Genomic DNA, 16414 nt, shown 5'->3' with positions numbered 1-16414 from the left:
TTACCTCCTTTTTTTGATTAAAAAAAGTTTCCCCCCTCCCGAACCCCCGACTAGAACAAGAATACTGGGGATGTAGGAGCTTTCGGAAGGCCTCCCAAATTTGGAGAACTGTGTGTACATTGAAAAAAAAAAAAGGTGTAACCCTTCAGTGATTTCAATGACTGACATTGAATAACAGTGGATGTCCATAATTTTATATCACTTTTTTGCGAGTGAAATACTCCAAGAACTTCAGGATCATTTTAAATAGTTTATGAAGCTGAAATTCCACATACAGTACAGGCGCTACTTCAATGGTTAATAGTAAATCTACTGAGTTTCTCATCTGAAGTTAAAGTGATATTTATGCAAAGGAAAAAAAAATTATCTAGCCTTATATTAAACAAGAAAAACGGCTGGATATTATAATGTAGAATATTATTGTTATTTTATAGATAGTTCGAAGATGACGTCACTCAGGTCTTTGTTATTGTTTTTTTGCCATCCGCCTTTATGAGTAATGCTCACTGAACTGTATTAACCCGACTATAAACGTTCATGGATACACACAGTTTTGTGTGTTTGTCCGTTATACTTCCGGATGGCAATGTTATGAGCTTCTTAGCCAAGCGCATATTATCTATATGATGATATTGATGTATGATCACAGGCCTTCCATGAGTGGCGCCTGTGTATGGAATTTCTTCCGCAAGAAAATTGTCACATTTTAATATGTGCGGCTATGTGGTCTTGTGGTAGGACACCCGCTTTCGGATCGGAAGGTCCTGGGTTCGAGACCCACTCGGCGCCCAGTTGAGAAGGCTCTTTACTCATATTATCTCACCGTACTTAGGTGTAAAATAAGTACCTGGCCGTTAACAGCGTTGTTTCTGTCCGAAAAATTGTAATATCGCCTAACAGGTGTCATGTCCCGTCCTATATGTTAAATGTCGCTGTTGACCAGAGACCCCTTGTAAAGCGCTTTGAGTACATTTAGTGGATATTGCGCTACATAAAATCTCAATTAAAAAATATTAGACCAAAAAAACAAAAAACAAAAACAAAAAAACTACAAACGGCTTGATATTATAATGTATAATGTTATTATATTATTTAATAACTATGTATTATATATTATGTTATATGCTGATATCAATGTATGATCACAGGGCTTCCGGGAGTGGCGCCTGTATAATATGGAAGTTCTTCCTTCTTCCCCAATGAATTAGCCACATTTTATCTATTAAACAACAATTAATAGTTATAGATAGTATGCGCTTGGCTAAGAAGCTCACAACATTGCCATCTGGAAGTATAACGGACCAACACACAAAACTTTGTGTAACCATGAACGTTTATAGATAGAATGCGCTTGGCCAAGGAGTTCACAACATTGCCATCCGGAAGTATAACGGACCAACACACAAACTCTGTGTAACCATGAACTTTTATAGTCTGGTTAATACAGTTTAGTGAGAACAACCCACAAACGCGGATGGCAAAAACAATAACAAAGGCCTGAGTGACGTCATCTGCATACTATCTATAACGGACCAACACACAAAACTTTGTGTAACCATGAACGTTTATAGTCTGGTTAATACAGTTTAGTGAGAATTACTCATAAACGCGGATGGCAAAAAAACAAAAAACAAAAAAAAAAAACAATAACAAAGACCCGAGTGACGTCAACTTAGAACTATTTATAGATAGTATGCAGATGACGTCACTCAGGCCTTTGTTATTGTTTTTGCCATCCGCGTTTGTGAGTTGTTTTCACTAAACTGTATTAACCAGACTATAAAAGTTCATGGTTACACAGAGTTTGTGTGTTGGTCCGTTATACTTCCGGATGGCAATGTTATGAGCTTCTTAGCCAAGCGCATACTATCTATACTGTAGGGAGCGTGGATATTGCTAAGAACGTATAATAAACATAATTAAATAACTATTCATTAAAATGTTAAGATTTTATCTTAGTGAATACCGTGTAGTCTGAGAGAAATAGCATGCAATCTTACATAGGGAAATAAATCATAGAAAACGGTAAGGGCTGCCTGAAGCCGGTGATCGTAAAATACTTACGAAAGAGTGAAAATGGAAAGGTTTCGTATGGGAACAAAACAGATAATGGACGTTTCGGGTACAAACCCTTCGTCAGCACAACAATACACAAATAAACGTGGAAAACAAATAAAATATAATGAAAAATAACTTGTATCGTCTGTACTCAGTGGTGGTTGCAGTTTTTCATTATATTTTATTTGTTTTCCCTTTTATTTGTATATTGTTGTGCTGACGAAGGGTTATTATTATTATTGTCATTATTATTATTGTCATTATTATTATTATTATTATTATTATTATTATTATTATGATGATGATGATGATGATGATGATGATGATGATGATGATGATGATGATGATGATGATGATGATGATGATGATGATGATGATGATGATGATGATGATGATATGCACGACACATGACACATAGATGATAATAACACATAATTATCGTTACAGATCAGATCTTCAACCTTTATATTCCACGAATTCCCAGAGATAGAACAACAATGCTGTATCGTTCATTGTTTGTGTGTGGGATTTTCTTATGGAGTCCATTTAACGCTCACGCTGTGGTAAGAACTTTATTTTTGTGAAACCTTTTTTGTTGTTGCTGCTTTTTAACCCTCTCCTTACCAATCATAGGGAATGAGATTAGCGGAAGAGTAGCTGTTGAGTATAGATAGTTCGAAGATGACGTCACTCGGGTCTTTGTTATTGTTTTTTGCCATCCGCGTTTATGAGTAATGCTCACTGAATTGTATTAACCAGACTATAAACCTTCAAGGTTACACACAGTTTTGTGTGTTGGTCCTCCTTCCGGATGGCAATGTTATGAGCTTCTTAGCCAAGCGCATACTATCTATTGGTTGTCGCTTAGGGTCCCTTGTAAAAAAAAATAAATTAAGTTAACCAATTCTAGTGTATGTTTTGCTCTATAGGGAATGAGATTAGCGGAAGAGTAGCGTCTATTGATTGGACGCCACCCATAGTCTGTGACGTCACCGGCGGAAAAGTTATAAGAGAGAGAACGTCATGTTGGTTGTGCGCATGCGTCTCTCGTCCTTGCTTCCGCACAACCAACATGCTAATCTCATTCCCTATAGAGCAGTATAATTAGGTGCCCCAAACGTAAACAAAGGTCTAGAAGCACATGGCAAACCACATGTTCCTGTCTTGACAGCTCAAGTTCCAATGTAAATTATAGAAAAAAATAACCTTTAAAATTTGGCTGTTAGGTGGCAAAAGAAACACATATTCATAAATACTCGATCATGCATCAAATAATGTCTAGATATGGATATTTTATGGAACAAAAGGTAAAATTTATCAAAAGTTACAGTCTAGCTATTTTTAGACCAGAGCAAATTATTGCGCTGGTGTGAACAAAACGAGAATTATTCGGAGCCTGATTTTCAGAATAATTTAGTCTTATATTATTATTTCTGGAACTGTTAGATTTTATGTAAACATATTTTCAATACTGAAAGTGTATTGCCTACAACTCAAACTACAAAATTGGGAGACCTATATTGTGCGTAAATTTTTCCGGTCCCTAACGAAAATCACTAGCAACTTGTTATTGTTTACGTTTGGGGCACCTAATTATACTGCTCTATAGGAAAATCTTCACATTCGTTACGATACAACCAACACTTTTCTTATCCAAATTTCTTATGTACATCATAAAAAATTAAAGAAAATGAACATTGTGTTGTAGAGTATGTTTTGTTAAAGAAATTATGTATCGCAAGAACTTTACTGTTATTGTGTTTGAATGATAAAACATCTTATTTTTGTATTAGTTGGGTGTGAAGTTTTGGGGAAAATCCTGAAAATGGCTGGTATGGAGATAGTTAAAATACCAATGGGAAGCGATCTATATTCAAGACTTCCCGTTCATCCGTTCATGATTTCTTGCTGTCCAACGATTGATGCTGTGCGATTAGCTAAAAAGAAGTCACAACATCCGCCAGCCGGATTTTACGTACCAACAGACAAATCTATGTGTAATATTGAACGTTTATTATAGTCTGACTGAATTTAGTGAGTACTAACCATAACAATGGCTGGCTAAAAACAATAACATAGAGCTGAGTGACGTCAAATTCGTTGCTTCTATTGGAGGGAGGGCTTCTGTAGTTTCACAGCACTTTTATTATATTACTTAATCGTTTTATCCACAATGGAATTTAACTTAGTTGCTTGGGGAGGGAGGTCTCTACCCTATAATTAGTATTTTTAAAATCCCCTCTTCAGGTGCTGTGAAACTACGGAAATCCTTCCGACTATATTATTCTGCCCCCCCCCCCCCTCACACACCCTTCTTAGTGGTAAAACAAAAAAGGTCGTCATCTTCGAACTATCTATATCCGTAGTTTACCCGGGTTACTTTTACCCTATGCTTTTTTTATTACATTTTTATCAGACAAATTATAGATAGTATGTAGATGACGTCACTCAGGCCTTTGTTATTGTTTTTGCCATCCGCGTTTGTGAGTTGTTCTCACTAAACTGGATTAACGAGACTATAAAAGTTCATGGTTACAGAGAGTTTGTGTGTTGGTCCGTTATACTTCCGGATGGCAATGTTGTGAGCTCCTTGGCCAAGCGCATTCTGTCTATAGGCTTAGTATCAAAGCTGTGATCAGAATGTGTAAAAGTCAAAACATGATCAAATTTATGGGTTTTTTTTTCCTCTGGATACGCTTTTATGCTCGCCGGAGAAATATTTCATACGGGCGTCCGCCATTGTTCCGATAGTTTAGAGCCAGTGTTATTAAGTTACCATGCGTCATTAGGAAGGAAGTGACACTACGACTATTGCATCCTATTGATTCAGGATCAACCTTTTAAAATCTGTTGATACAACTATTGACCAACTTCAGGACCAAGTTTTCCCCAAACACCATTATATTTTTGATATGTCAGACCTGTAAAAACTTGATGGGGTTCCTGACCTCCCATAGTGGGCAGGGAGGTACATACTGTCTTCTATCCCCTTATATCTGTTTTCCAACGTGCTGTCTCTCTTTGTCTTGGAATGAGATTACTTGGTTTTGTCCTGGCCCTGGCCGGATACCCTGGCTGGGAGGGAAACAAATGTCAAATGTATAGTTAGTTTTGGGAGATTATATTTCTTTCCTTGTAAATCATCTCTCTGTTATGCACTGTATTATGTTTTGTTTATGTATTATATATGATTTGTGAATATTTGAGTGTATTCCTCTTAGTGGGGACCTGTGCTTGTGTCTGGAAGAGCCTTTTAGGTGATCCCAAACTAAGTACACTGATAGTGTACATTTGGAATCTACATCTGCTGTTCCCTAATTGAACCAATTCTCCTTTGTCTGCCTTATTCTTGGATGATTTAATTGTAATTCTCGAACTTTTTACTATCCCATTTTCTTCCTTTTTACTGGCGCTGATATGACCTAAATGTGTTGCAAGCGCCGAAAAACCCTTAAAAACAAAAACAAACAGACCGGTAAATAGCTACACGTCGATTGCGAGTGATAGCAACCCCCCCCCCCCCCCCCAAAAAAAAAATACAAAAAAAAAAAAAAAAACAAAAAAAAAAAAACAAACAAAAAACACCATAGAATATTATATCTATTTATTTTGATCTCAACAAAAACACTCATGATATTTTCTGCTTTTCATTTTGCAGTTTTTTCTAAAATAATTTTCTATTTTTTAAAACACATAATTTCTTTCTCTCCCTTGGACAGACCCACAGCACAATGAAACCTTTGCGGATTGTCACCGTTCTGGTAAGTGAACTATCTCGCTTTCTCTGCCTTTACATAGAGCTTTATATAGCGCAATATCCACTAAATGTGCTCAAAGCGCATTACAAGGGGGTCCCTGTTCAACAGCAACATTTAAGATGTAGGACGGGACACGACGCCCGTTAGGCGATATTACAATTTTTCGGACAAAGACAACGCTGTTAACGACCAGGTACTCATTTTACACCTGAGTACGGTGAGAGAATGTGAGTAAAGAGCCTTTTCCAAGGACTCAACTATGCGCCAAGCGCCAGGCTCGAACTCATGACCTTCCGATCGGAAAGCGAGTGTCATACCACTAGACCACATAGCCACATAGCTTTCTCTGCCCTCTACTTTAAATACCCATGGCCTCAAAACTGTGCGGCTATGTGGTCTAGTGGTATGACACTCGCTTTCGGATCAGAAGGTCCCTGGGTTCGAGCCACGTGCTCGGCGCATAGCTGAGTCCTTCGAAAAGGCTCTTTAATCACATTCTCCCACCCTACTCGGGTGTATAATGAGTTCCTGGCCGTTAGCAGCTGTGTCGTTGTCCGAAAAATTGTAATATCGCCTCACAGACGGCATGACCCGTCCTATATGTTAAATGTTGCTGGTGACCAGGGACCCCTTGTAAAGCGTTTTGATCACATTTAGTGGATATTGCGCTATAAAAAGCTCAATTTTTGTTGTTGTAAAAACTGGATTCTGGTGACCCATGTCAGTGAAGCGGTATCATGTTTACTTTTGCATGGGCGCTTTTTCTTGCTAATCTAGAATGATTATCCCATTGTCCTTCTTTATACTGGCGCTGACACTCTTTAAAATTGGATTCAATAGTCTGATGTCACACCGCCCGGCAACGGCGGCCATCTTGGATCTAAACAAAGAAAATCAGTACTTTTTATTCTTCAAGCTGGCCAGAACTTTTCATATGTATTGTGATCAGAATGTGTAAAAGTCAAAACATGATCAAATTTATGTTGTTGTTTTTTCCCCACCGGATACGCTTTTATGCTCGCCGGAGAAATATTTCATACGGGCGTCCGCCATTGTTTCGATAGTTTAGAGCCAGTGTTACTAAGTTACCATGCGTCATTCGGAAGGAAGTGACGTTACGACTATTGAATCCCATTCACAACTTACGGCCTGATACTGACCAAAAATTTACGTCACAAAAGAAGACGACGATCACCAAACGAAAGTGAAAAATTAGTTGTTGTTAGAAGTGATCAAGGAAACGCGTGATTCTATAGATAGTATGCGCTTAGCTAAGAAGCTCATAACATTGCCATCCGGAAGTATAACGGACCAACACACAAAACTATATGTATCCATGAACGTTTATAGTCAGGCTAATACAGTTCAGTGAGCATTACTCATAAACGCGGATGGCAAAAAACAATAACAAAGACCTGAGTGACGTCATCTTCGAACTATCTATTGGTTGAGCTGTTGATTACAACTCACATGTAAGTTTTCCCCCCGTGATATTCACCTTTTTATAGATGGTATGCGCTTGGCTGAGACGCTCATAACATTGCCATCCGGAAGTATAACGGACCAACACACAAAACTGTGTGTATCCATGAACGTTTATAGTCAGGTTAATACAGTTCAGTGAGCATTACTCTTTATAAACGCGGATGGCAAAAAAACAATAACAAAGACCTGAGTGACGTCATCTTCGAACTATCTATAGATAGTTCGAAGATGACGTCACTCAGGCCTTTGTTATTGGTCTTGCCATCCACGTTTGTGAGTTGTTCTCACTAAACTGTATTAACCAGACTATAAAAGTTCATGGTTACACAGAATTTGTGTGTTGGTCCGTTATACTTCCGGTCAATGTTGTGAACTCCTTGGCCAAGCGCATTCTATTATAGATAGAACGAAGATGACGTCACTCAGGCCTTTGTTATTGTTGTTGCCATCCGCGTTTGTGAGTTGTTCTCACTAAACTGTATTAACCAGACTATAAAAGTTCATGGTTACACAGAGTTTTGTGTGTTGGTCCGTTATACTTCCGGATGGCAATGTTGTGAACTCCTTGGCCAAGCGCATTCTATTGGTTGAGCTGTTGATTACAACTCACAAGTAAGTTTACCCCCCGTGATATTCATCTTTTTATAAAAACGGATTTTTTGGGTTAATAATTATATATATATATATATATATATATATATATATATATATATATATATATATATGTATATATATATAGATATTATGGTATGTGGCCTTAAAACGGTATTATGGTGACCTATGGCATTGAAACGATATCATGCTTGCGTTTACATGGACGCTTTTCCCTGTTAATCTAGAATATTTCTGACTTTCCCATTTTCCTTCTTTCTACTGACGCTGACATGGCAGGCAAACGCCGTAAATTCTTTTAAATTCACAATAGTATAATATAGTTGTCATCCAGAGCCATTGGGTCAAAGGAGCCGGAGTTTATCCTAGAAAACGGATAATAGCAATTACTTGCTACCCTTTGCATAGGACGCTATTCTACTCCAAAACACTTCCCGGGAGATCTAACAAACCCAATCGCTGCTGGATAGAGTGAGTGAAAAATCAGAAAAAAATCTGTACTTCACTTTGGAATCGATCTCTCGGTCCCTTTGCGTGTGAAGCGAGTGCTCTACCAAATGAGCTATCCGAACCCCTTTAACCCCCTAAAAATAACCCCCAAAAAAAAAGAAATTCTTCAATCAGCCTACTTTTTTTAATATGTTAATTATATATATAAAATATGAATTGTCACTCACTTTATATGGCCGAGATGTTCGTTTCTGTGGCTGTCGTCCACGTCTTCAGTCGGCATAGTCTTGGCCATATAATGTGAGTGACAATTTATATTTTATATTAGCTCTAACCATCATTATCGAGCACTTTCGTACCTAAGAGTACCCACCAACACTCATAAATAAATAAATAAATAAATAAATATATATATTTATATATGTTTTAGGACTCCGTGTCTAGAAATGTTATGATTTGTTGACAGTGTGCTTCATAACAACTCATGGTTGTTGTTGGTTTTTCATGACTCTGCCTCACCAGGAGCCACCATTTGTCATCAGGGATCCTCTCACAGGGAAATTCTCTGGCTTGATGTGAAACGAGTGCTCTATCAACTGAGTTATCCGAACCCCCAAAACCTCCTAAAAATAACCCTCAAAAAATTTCTCCATTCAGCTTTCTTTTTTTGCATGTTAATTATATTATATATGATGTTTCAGGAATCCGTGCCTAGAAATTTTATCATGATTTGTTGATAGTGTGCTTCATAACAACTCATGGTCGTTTTTGTTTTTTCTGGGTGGGGTTCCTGACCTTCCATAGTGGGCAGGGAGGTACATACTGTCTTCTATCCCACTATATCTGTTTTCCAACTAGCTTTCTGTCTTTGTCTTTGAATGAGATTACTTGGTTTTGTCCTGGCCCTGGTCGGATGTCCTGGCTGAGAGGGAAACAGTCAAATGTATAGTTAGTTTTGGGAGATGATATTCTTTTCCTTGTAAATCATCTCTCTGTTATGCACTGTATTACGTTTTCTTTATATTATATATGATTTCTAAAACATTTGAGTGTGTTCCTCTTAGTGGGGACCTGTGCTTGTGTCTGGATAAGATTTTTATTGATCTCAAACTAAAAACTTTGATAGTGTGCTCTCGGAATCTACACCTGTTTCTTATTTGAACCAATTTCCCTTTGTCATACCTTTTCTTGGGTGCTTTCATTGTAATTCAAAAACTTTTTACTATCCAATTTTCTTCCTTTTTACTGGCGCTGATATGACCTTAAAAACAAAAAACTTTGGGACTCCTGTCCAGAAATTTTATCATGATTTGTTGACATCACTCAGGTCTTTATTATTGCTTTTTGCCATCCATGGTATGGATAATAACAACTGATGGTTGTTTTTGTTATTTTATGACTCTACATTACAAGGAGCCACCGTTCGTCATGAGGGATCCTCTCACTGGGAAATTCTCTGGCTTGATGATCGAGGTCCTGAATCGAGCGGGAATTTCCATCGACCATATTGACGTTGCTGTGCAAGATGAGTACGGCTGGGAGGAAAGTCCTGGTGTGTTTGGCGGGGCTGTGGGCGACCTGGCGGCTGGGGTAAGTTGATACAGTTCGATTCCTGATTTAATTTATTGTCTATAGATAGTATGAGCTTGGTTAAGATACTCACAACATTGCCATCCAGAAATATAACGTACCAACTCACACAACGATGTGTAACCTTGAACGTTTATAGTATGGATAATACAGTTTAGTGAGAATTACTCATAAACGTGGATGGCAAAAGACAATAACAAACACCCGTGTAACGACCTATTCATTCTATCTATAATAATAATAATAATAATAATAATAATAATAATAATAATATAATAATAATAATAATAATAATAATAATAATAATAATAAGCATATTTATATAGCGCCTTTCGTCGAAACCTCAAAGAGCTTTTAAAAAAAACAATTAAGAGCATAAAAGTGCATCAATACATCGTCAATATAAATGTCACATACAATACATTTAAAATTCAATTAAGTAAATATTTCCTGAAAAGATATGTTTCCGGGCTTTTTTTGAAAATGTCTATTGAGCTTGAAAATCTCACAGATTGAGGGAGATCATTCCAAATCGTGGGTCCGAATTTCAAAAGAGACCTATCGCCAAAATATTTAAGTTTAGTTTAAGGAGATGCTAACAATTTTGAATCTATAGATCTATTGAATTTATAGATTGTTCGAAGATGACGTCACTCAGGTCTTTGTTATTGTTTTTTGCCATCCGCGTTTATGAGTAATGCTCACTGAACTGTATTAACCCGACTATAAACGTTCATGGATACACACAGTTTTGTGTGTTGGTCCGTTATACTTCCGGATGGCAATGTTATCAGCTTCTTAGCCAAGCGCATCCTATCGATGGTATGGATAATAGTTTAGTGAGAATTACTCATAAACGTGGATGGCAAAAGACAATAACAAAGACCTGTGTAACGACATATCCATTCTATCTATAGATAGTATGCGGTTGGCTCAGAAGCTCATAACATTGCCATCCGGAAGTATAACGGACCAACACACAAAACTGTGTGTATCCATGAACGTTTATAGCCAGGTTAATACAGTTCAGTGAGCATTACTCATAAACGCGGATGGCAAAAAACAATAACAAAGACCTGAGTGACGTCATCTTCGAACTATCTATACTAAAGAAAAAAAAAGTGTAGGTCGGATAAGGGGAACGTGGGGGTGGGGGTTTGGAGAAGACGGTTGGTGTTTTAAGTCGAGCCGAAGTAGGGAAGTTGAGGGGGGGGGGGGGGGGGGGGGGGGGGGGGAACAATCATTATTCTGGTTTGAATGTCAAATTTCGATGTTTCAGCGCTCAGTTATCACATTAAAGAAACATAGTGCGACTATGGGGTCTAGTGGTATGACACTCGTTTTCGGGTCGGAAGGTCCTGGGTTCGAGCCTCGCGCTCGGCGCATTGTTGAGTCTTTGGAAAAGGCTCTTTACTCACATTCTCTCACCTTCCTCAGGTGTAAAATGAGTACCTGGCCGTTAACAGCGTTGTCTATGTCGAAAAAAATTGTAATATCGCCTAACAGGCGTCATGTTTCGATGTTGGTCAGGGATCCATGGTTAAGCGCTTTGAGCACGTTACGTGGATATTTCACTATATAAAATCTCAATTATTTTTTTTAAAGGAACAACTTGACCGAAGAACAACTTGACCCTAGAAGCACAAATAATAAACCAACACGTCTCCGGCTTGAGCTTACACACTGAGTAATTCGATGCAGCCTAATGCACGACTCGATTCGCATACACGTTATAATTCTATCTCCATTCGAAAAGCGTGTCGATATGTCATGCTGACTGTGTGATTCAATAGATAGTATGCGCTTGGCTAAGAAGCTCATAACATTGCCATCCGTAAGTATAACGGACGAACACACAAAACTATGTGTAACCATGAACTTTTATAGTCTGGTTAATACAGTTCAGTGAGAATAACTCACAAACGCGGATGGCAAAATATAACAACAAAGGCTTGAGTGACGTCATCTTCGAACTATCTAATGACGCCTCTTGTCAATTCAACAAAACTTGGAAATACGTCAAAAAGATCAACACAAATCAACATTCATAGCGTCAACTACGTTCTGTGTGTATGTGTGTTTGTGTGTGTGTTTGTGTGTGTGTTTGTGTGTGTGTTTGTGTGTGTGTTTGTGTGTGTGTTTGTGTGTGTGTTTGTGTGTGTTTGTGTGTGTGTTTGTGTGTGTGTTTGTGTGTGTGTTTGTGTGTGTGTTTGTGTGTATGTGTGTGTGTGTGTGTATGTATGTGTGTGTGTTTATGTGTGTGTTTATGTGTGTGTTTATGTGTGTGTTTATGTGTGTGTTTATGTGTGTGTTTATGTGTGTGTTTATGTGTGTGTTTATGTGTGTGTTTGTGTGTGTATGTATGTGTGTTAATAATAATAATAATAATAATAATAATAATACTTTATTGCATCCCAAAAAGGAAATTTTTTGTACAGACGTGTTATAATTTACACATAAGATAAAAATACAATGGAAATAGGATGTATATATATAAAAAAAGGAACAGCTCTATAACCAGAGCTGCGCTTTATAATATGAATAATTTCAACACTGTAAAATAGTTAAAACTGTCACTATAAATTGAAAATTGAAAAGATTGCAAAACAAATAAATTAATAAATTAATATTTATATTTTTAAAAAGTAAAAATGAGAAATAATTATATAAAATGATTATTGCTTGTTGTTATAAAGCCTAATACTGGACGGCAGAAAAGATTTTCGGTGTCTCTCTGTTTTCGTTGAAATAGAGAAAGGGCGACCACTTCTTTCTGACATAATAATTGATGGTCTTAGTGGATGATACTGGTCATTTAATATTTTAGTTATTTTATTTATACAAAATTTCTCGTATAAAAGATCTACATCGTCAACATCATTTATATAGCGTTTAATGGATTTTTTAATATTTGAATTTATTTTGTTCCTTTCCACTGCTAAGCAATTGCCTCCCCAAGCTGTTATACAAAATGACAAAACACTTTCGATTACTGCTCTATAAAATAGTGTTGTGTTTGTGTGTGTGTATGTGTTGATGTGTATGCTTGTGTGTGTATGTATGTAGTGTTGTTTTTGGGTTTTGTGTGGTGTTTGTTGTGTGTGTTGTGTGTGTGTGTTTGTTTGTGTTTGTTGTGTGTTGTTTGTGTGTTGTGTTTGTGTGTTTGGTTTGTGTTTGTTTTTGTGTGTTTTGTGTGTGTTGTGTGTGTGTTTGTGTGTGTGTTTGTGTTGTGTTTGTGTGTGTGTTGTGTTTGTGTGTGTGTTGTGTGTGTGTGTGTGTTGTTGTGTGTGGTGTTTTGTGTGTGTTTTGTGTTTGTGTGTTTATGTGTGTGTTGGTTGTTTGTGTGTGTTTGTGTGTTTGTGTGTGTTTGTGTTTGTGTTTGTGTGTTGTGTGTTTGTGTGTGTTGTGTGTTTTTGTGTGTGTGTTTTTGTGTGTGTGTTTTTGTGTGTGTGTTTTTGTGTGTGTTTGTGTGTGTATGTGTATGTGTGTTGTGTTTGTGTGTGTATGTGTAGATGTGTATGCTTGTGGGTGTATGTATGTATGTGTGTTTGTGTGTTTGTGTGTGTGTTTATGTGTGTGTTTGTGTGTTTGTGTGTTTGTGTTTGTGTGTGTTTCTGTGTGTGTGTTTGTGTGTGTGATTGTGTGTATTTGTGTATGTGTATTTGTGTATGTGTGTGTGTTTATGTGTGTGTGTTATGTGTGATGTGTTATGTGTGTGTGTTTATGTGTGTGTGTTTATGTGTGTGTGTTTATGTGTGTGTGTTTATGTGTGTGTTTGTGTTTGTGTGTGTGTTTTTGTGTGTGTTGGTGTGTGTATGTATGTGTTGTGTTTGTGTGTGTGTATGTGTAGATGTGTATGCTTGTGCGTGTGTGTATGTATGTGTGTTTATGTGTGTGTGTTTATGTGTGTGTTTGTGTTTGTGTGTGTGTTTTTGTGTTTGTGTGTGTGTTTTTGTGTTTGTGTGTGTGTTTTTGTGTGTGTTTGTGTATGTATGTGTGTTGTGTTTGTGTGTGTATGTGTAGATGTGTATGCTTGTGTGTATATGTATGTGTGTGTGTTTGTGTGTTTGTGTGTGTGTTTTTGTGTTTGTGTGTGTGTGTTTGTGTGTGTATGTGTAGATGTGTATGCTTGTGCGTGTATGTATGTGTGTGTATGTATGTATGTGTATGTGTGTATATGTATATGTGTGTGTTTGTATTTGTGTATGTTTGTTTGTGCTAATTTGACAAAACCTCCTGTCAGATATCCTACCAGCTACTCAGCTAGCTAGAGATAGAGATAAATAGATAGATAGATGGAGAGAGAGAGAGAGAGAGAGAGAGAGAGAGAGAGAGAGAGAGAGAGAGAGAGAGAGAGAGAACCTATATTTATCTGTATTTGTAGGTGTCAATTGATAGTATGTGTGTTATTAGATAGATTATCGTTACAAATTATGATTTTATGTAACAGTGCCAATCAATGTAAAGCGCAAAGATAGAGCTCGACATAGTCATGGCTATTTTTGGCTGAGTAGGTAGACCATGTGCGGCTATGTGGTCTTGTGGTATGACACTCGCTTTCGGATCGGAAGGTCCTGGGTTCGAGCCTCGCTTGGCGCATAGTTGAGATCTTGGAAGAGGCTCTTTACTCACATTCTCTCACCGTACTCAGGTGTAAAATGAGTACCTGGCCGTCAACAGCGTTGTTTCTGTCCGAAAAAAATATAATATCGCCTTAGAGGCGTCATGTCTAGTCCTAATAAATGTTAAATGTTGCTGTTGACCAGAGAGCCCTTGTAAAGCGCTTTGAGCACGTTTAGTGGATATTGCTCTATAGAAAAGCTCAATCTAGAATTTAAGACATTTTAGGGGATAAATCCCGCAACTATGGTCGGTAAAGAGGACGTTGATACCATCAGTGGCTCAGCCGTACGGTCTTTGCTTCGTGCCCGAATGGTACCGAGTTCGACTACCCGTCGCGCTGTTTGGCCTTGAGCAAGTCAGTCACCTAGCCTTAGCTCACTTTGCGGCTCTGCACTGCGGCTGACGCCTGGGTTATTTCAGTCTACCCTTGGAATAGATCCAAAATAAAAATTTCACCATTCGGGATGAATAAAGGGAATTTATTTATCATTATCATTATTATTTTTATTATTACTATTATTATTGTTATTATTATTAATTATTATTATTATTATTATTATTATTATTATTATTATTTATTTATTTATTTATTTATTTATTTATTTATTTATTTATTTATTTATTTATTATTTATTTATTATTTATTTATTTATTTATTTATTTATTTATCTATTTATTATTATCTATTTATTTATTATTTATTTATCTATTTATTTATCTATTTATTTATCTATTTATTTATCTATTTATTTATCTATTTATTTATCTATTTATTTATCTATTTATTTATCTATTTATTTATCTATTTATTTATCTATTTATTTATTTATTTATCTTTTTAAAGTGGCGGGTTGAATATTTCTATCAATTGATTATTAAAAATAATTTATCCCAAATTTTATACGGCCAGAAATACGATTTGGCCGTGGCGCCATTTTCCATCAGGTCAGGGCGAGCCAAGGTGGTAACCTTCACCCAGCCTGTGGTCCATAACGCTTACATGGTCTTGTACAAATTGCCCAAGAATACGGAATGGAGAACAGTCACCAACAGAATGTGTGAGTATTTAATTTAAACCCTCTCCTTACCATCTATAGGAAAATCGTCACATTCGTTACGATACAACCAACATTTTTCTTTTTAAAATTTCTTTAGTACCTACATCATAAAATTTAAAGAAAATGAACAGTGTGTTGTAGAGCATGTTTTGCTAAAGAAATTATGTATCTCAAGAACGTTACTGTTATTGTGTTTGAGTGATAAAAAATCTATTTTGTGTTAGTTGGGTGTGAAGTTTTGGGCAAAATCCTGAAAATGGCTGGTAAGGAGAGGGTTAAAAAATTGTTGCTCAATATCCGTTCCAGATGAAGAAATTTCACCCCAGATAATTCAAAATAACACGACGCTGCTAGAACCCGTGGACTGTCAAAATTAATAAACAAAAAAATAAAAAAAATAATAATAACAGCTTAAAAAACAACAACAAAATAATACCAAACTCGGAACGCTTCGGGTTCAAAACCCTTCTTCAGCCAACAACAGAAAACAATGAAAACAAATAGATTACTAAAAAAAACAAAAAAAAAAACCCCAATCAGATAGACTATCTATAAATATTATCCTCTCTGTATAAAACATCTTGTAATGTAAACTAATGTTATATTATTTACCTTTGTGAATTACTAACAAGTTTAAAAGAGGTGGCAAAGATACAACTACAATAACTCCTCTACCTAATCGTGCCATAGATCTACTTTTTTTCTTCTTCTTCTTCATTCTATCTTTTTTAGACGAGTAAAACAAGGGATATAACTCCAAAAATAACAAGAAAAAGTAAC

The 16414-nt window shown here is 36.6% G+C and overlaps 1 protein-coding gene across 3 annotated transcripts in view; it reads left to right on the top strand.

Annotated features, from left to right (window-relative positions):
- Positions 1-16414, top strand: part of LOC144980735 (glutamate receptor 2-like) — a 38758-nt gene that overhangs the window by 5360 nt on the left and 16984 nt on the right. For all 3 annotated transcript variants that reach the window (XM_078928457.1, XM_078928458.1, XM_078928459.1), the window contains exons 2-5: positions 2506-2621; positions 5778-5819; positions 9777-9953; positions 15487-15634. In XM_078928457.1, coding sequence (XP_078784583.1) covers positions 2556-2621; positions 5778-5819; positions 9777-9953; positions 15487-15634 — 433 coding nt within the window. In that variant the 5' untranslated portion in view covers positions 2506-2555. The remainder of the gene's footprint in view (positions 1-2505; positions 2622-5777; positions 5820-9776; positions 9954-15486; positions 15635-16414) is intronic.

The sequence above is a fragment of the Berghia stephanieae genome, chromosome 10 (assembly GCF_034508935.2).
Source record: "Berghia stephanieae isolate SIO BIC M18660-M18661 chromosome 10, UCSD_Bste_1.3, whole genome shotgun sequence".
Classification (NCBI taxonomy): domain Eukaryota; kingdom Metazoa; phylum Mollusca; class Gastropoda; order Nudibranchia; family Aeolidiidae; genus Berghia; species Berghia stephanieae.
This window is presented reverse-complemented; position numbering and strand designations above follow the sequence as displayed.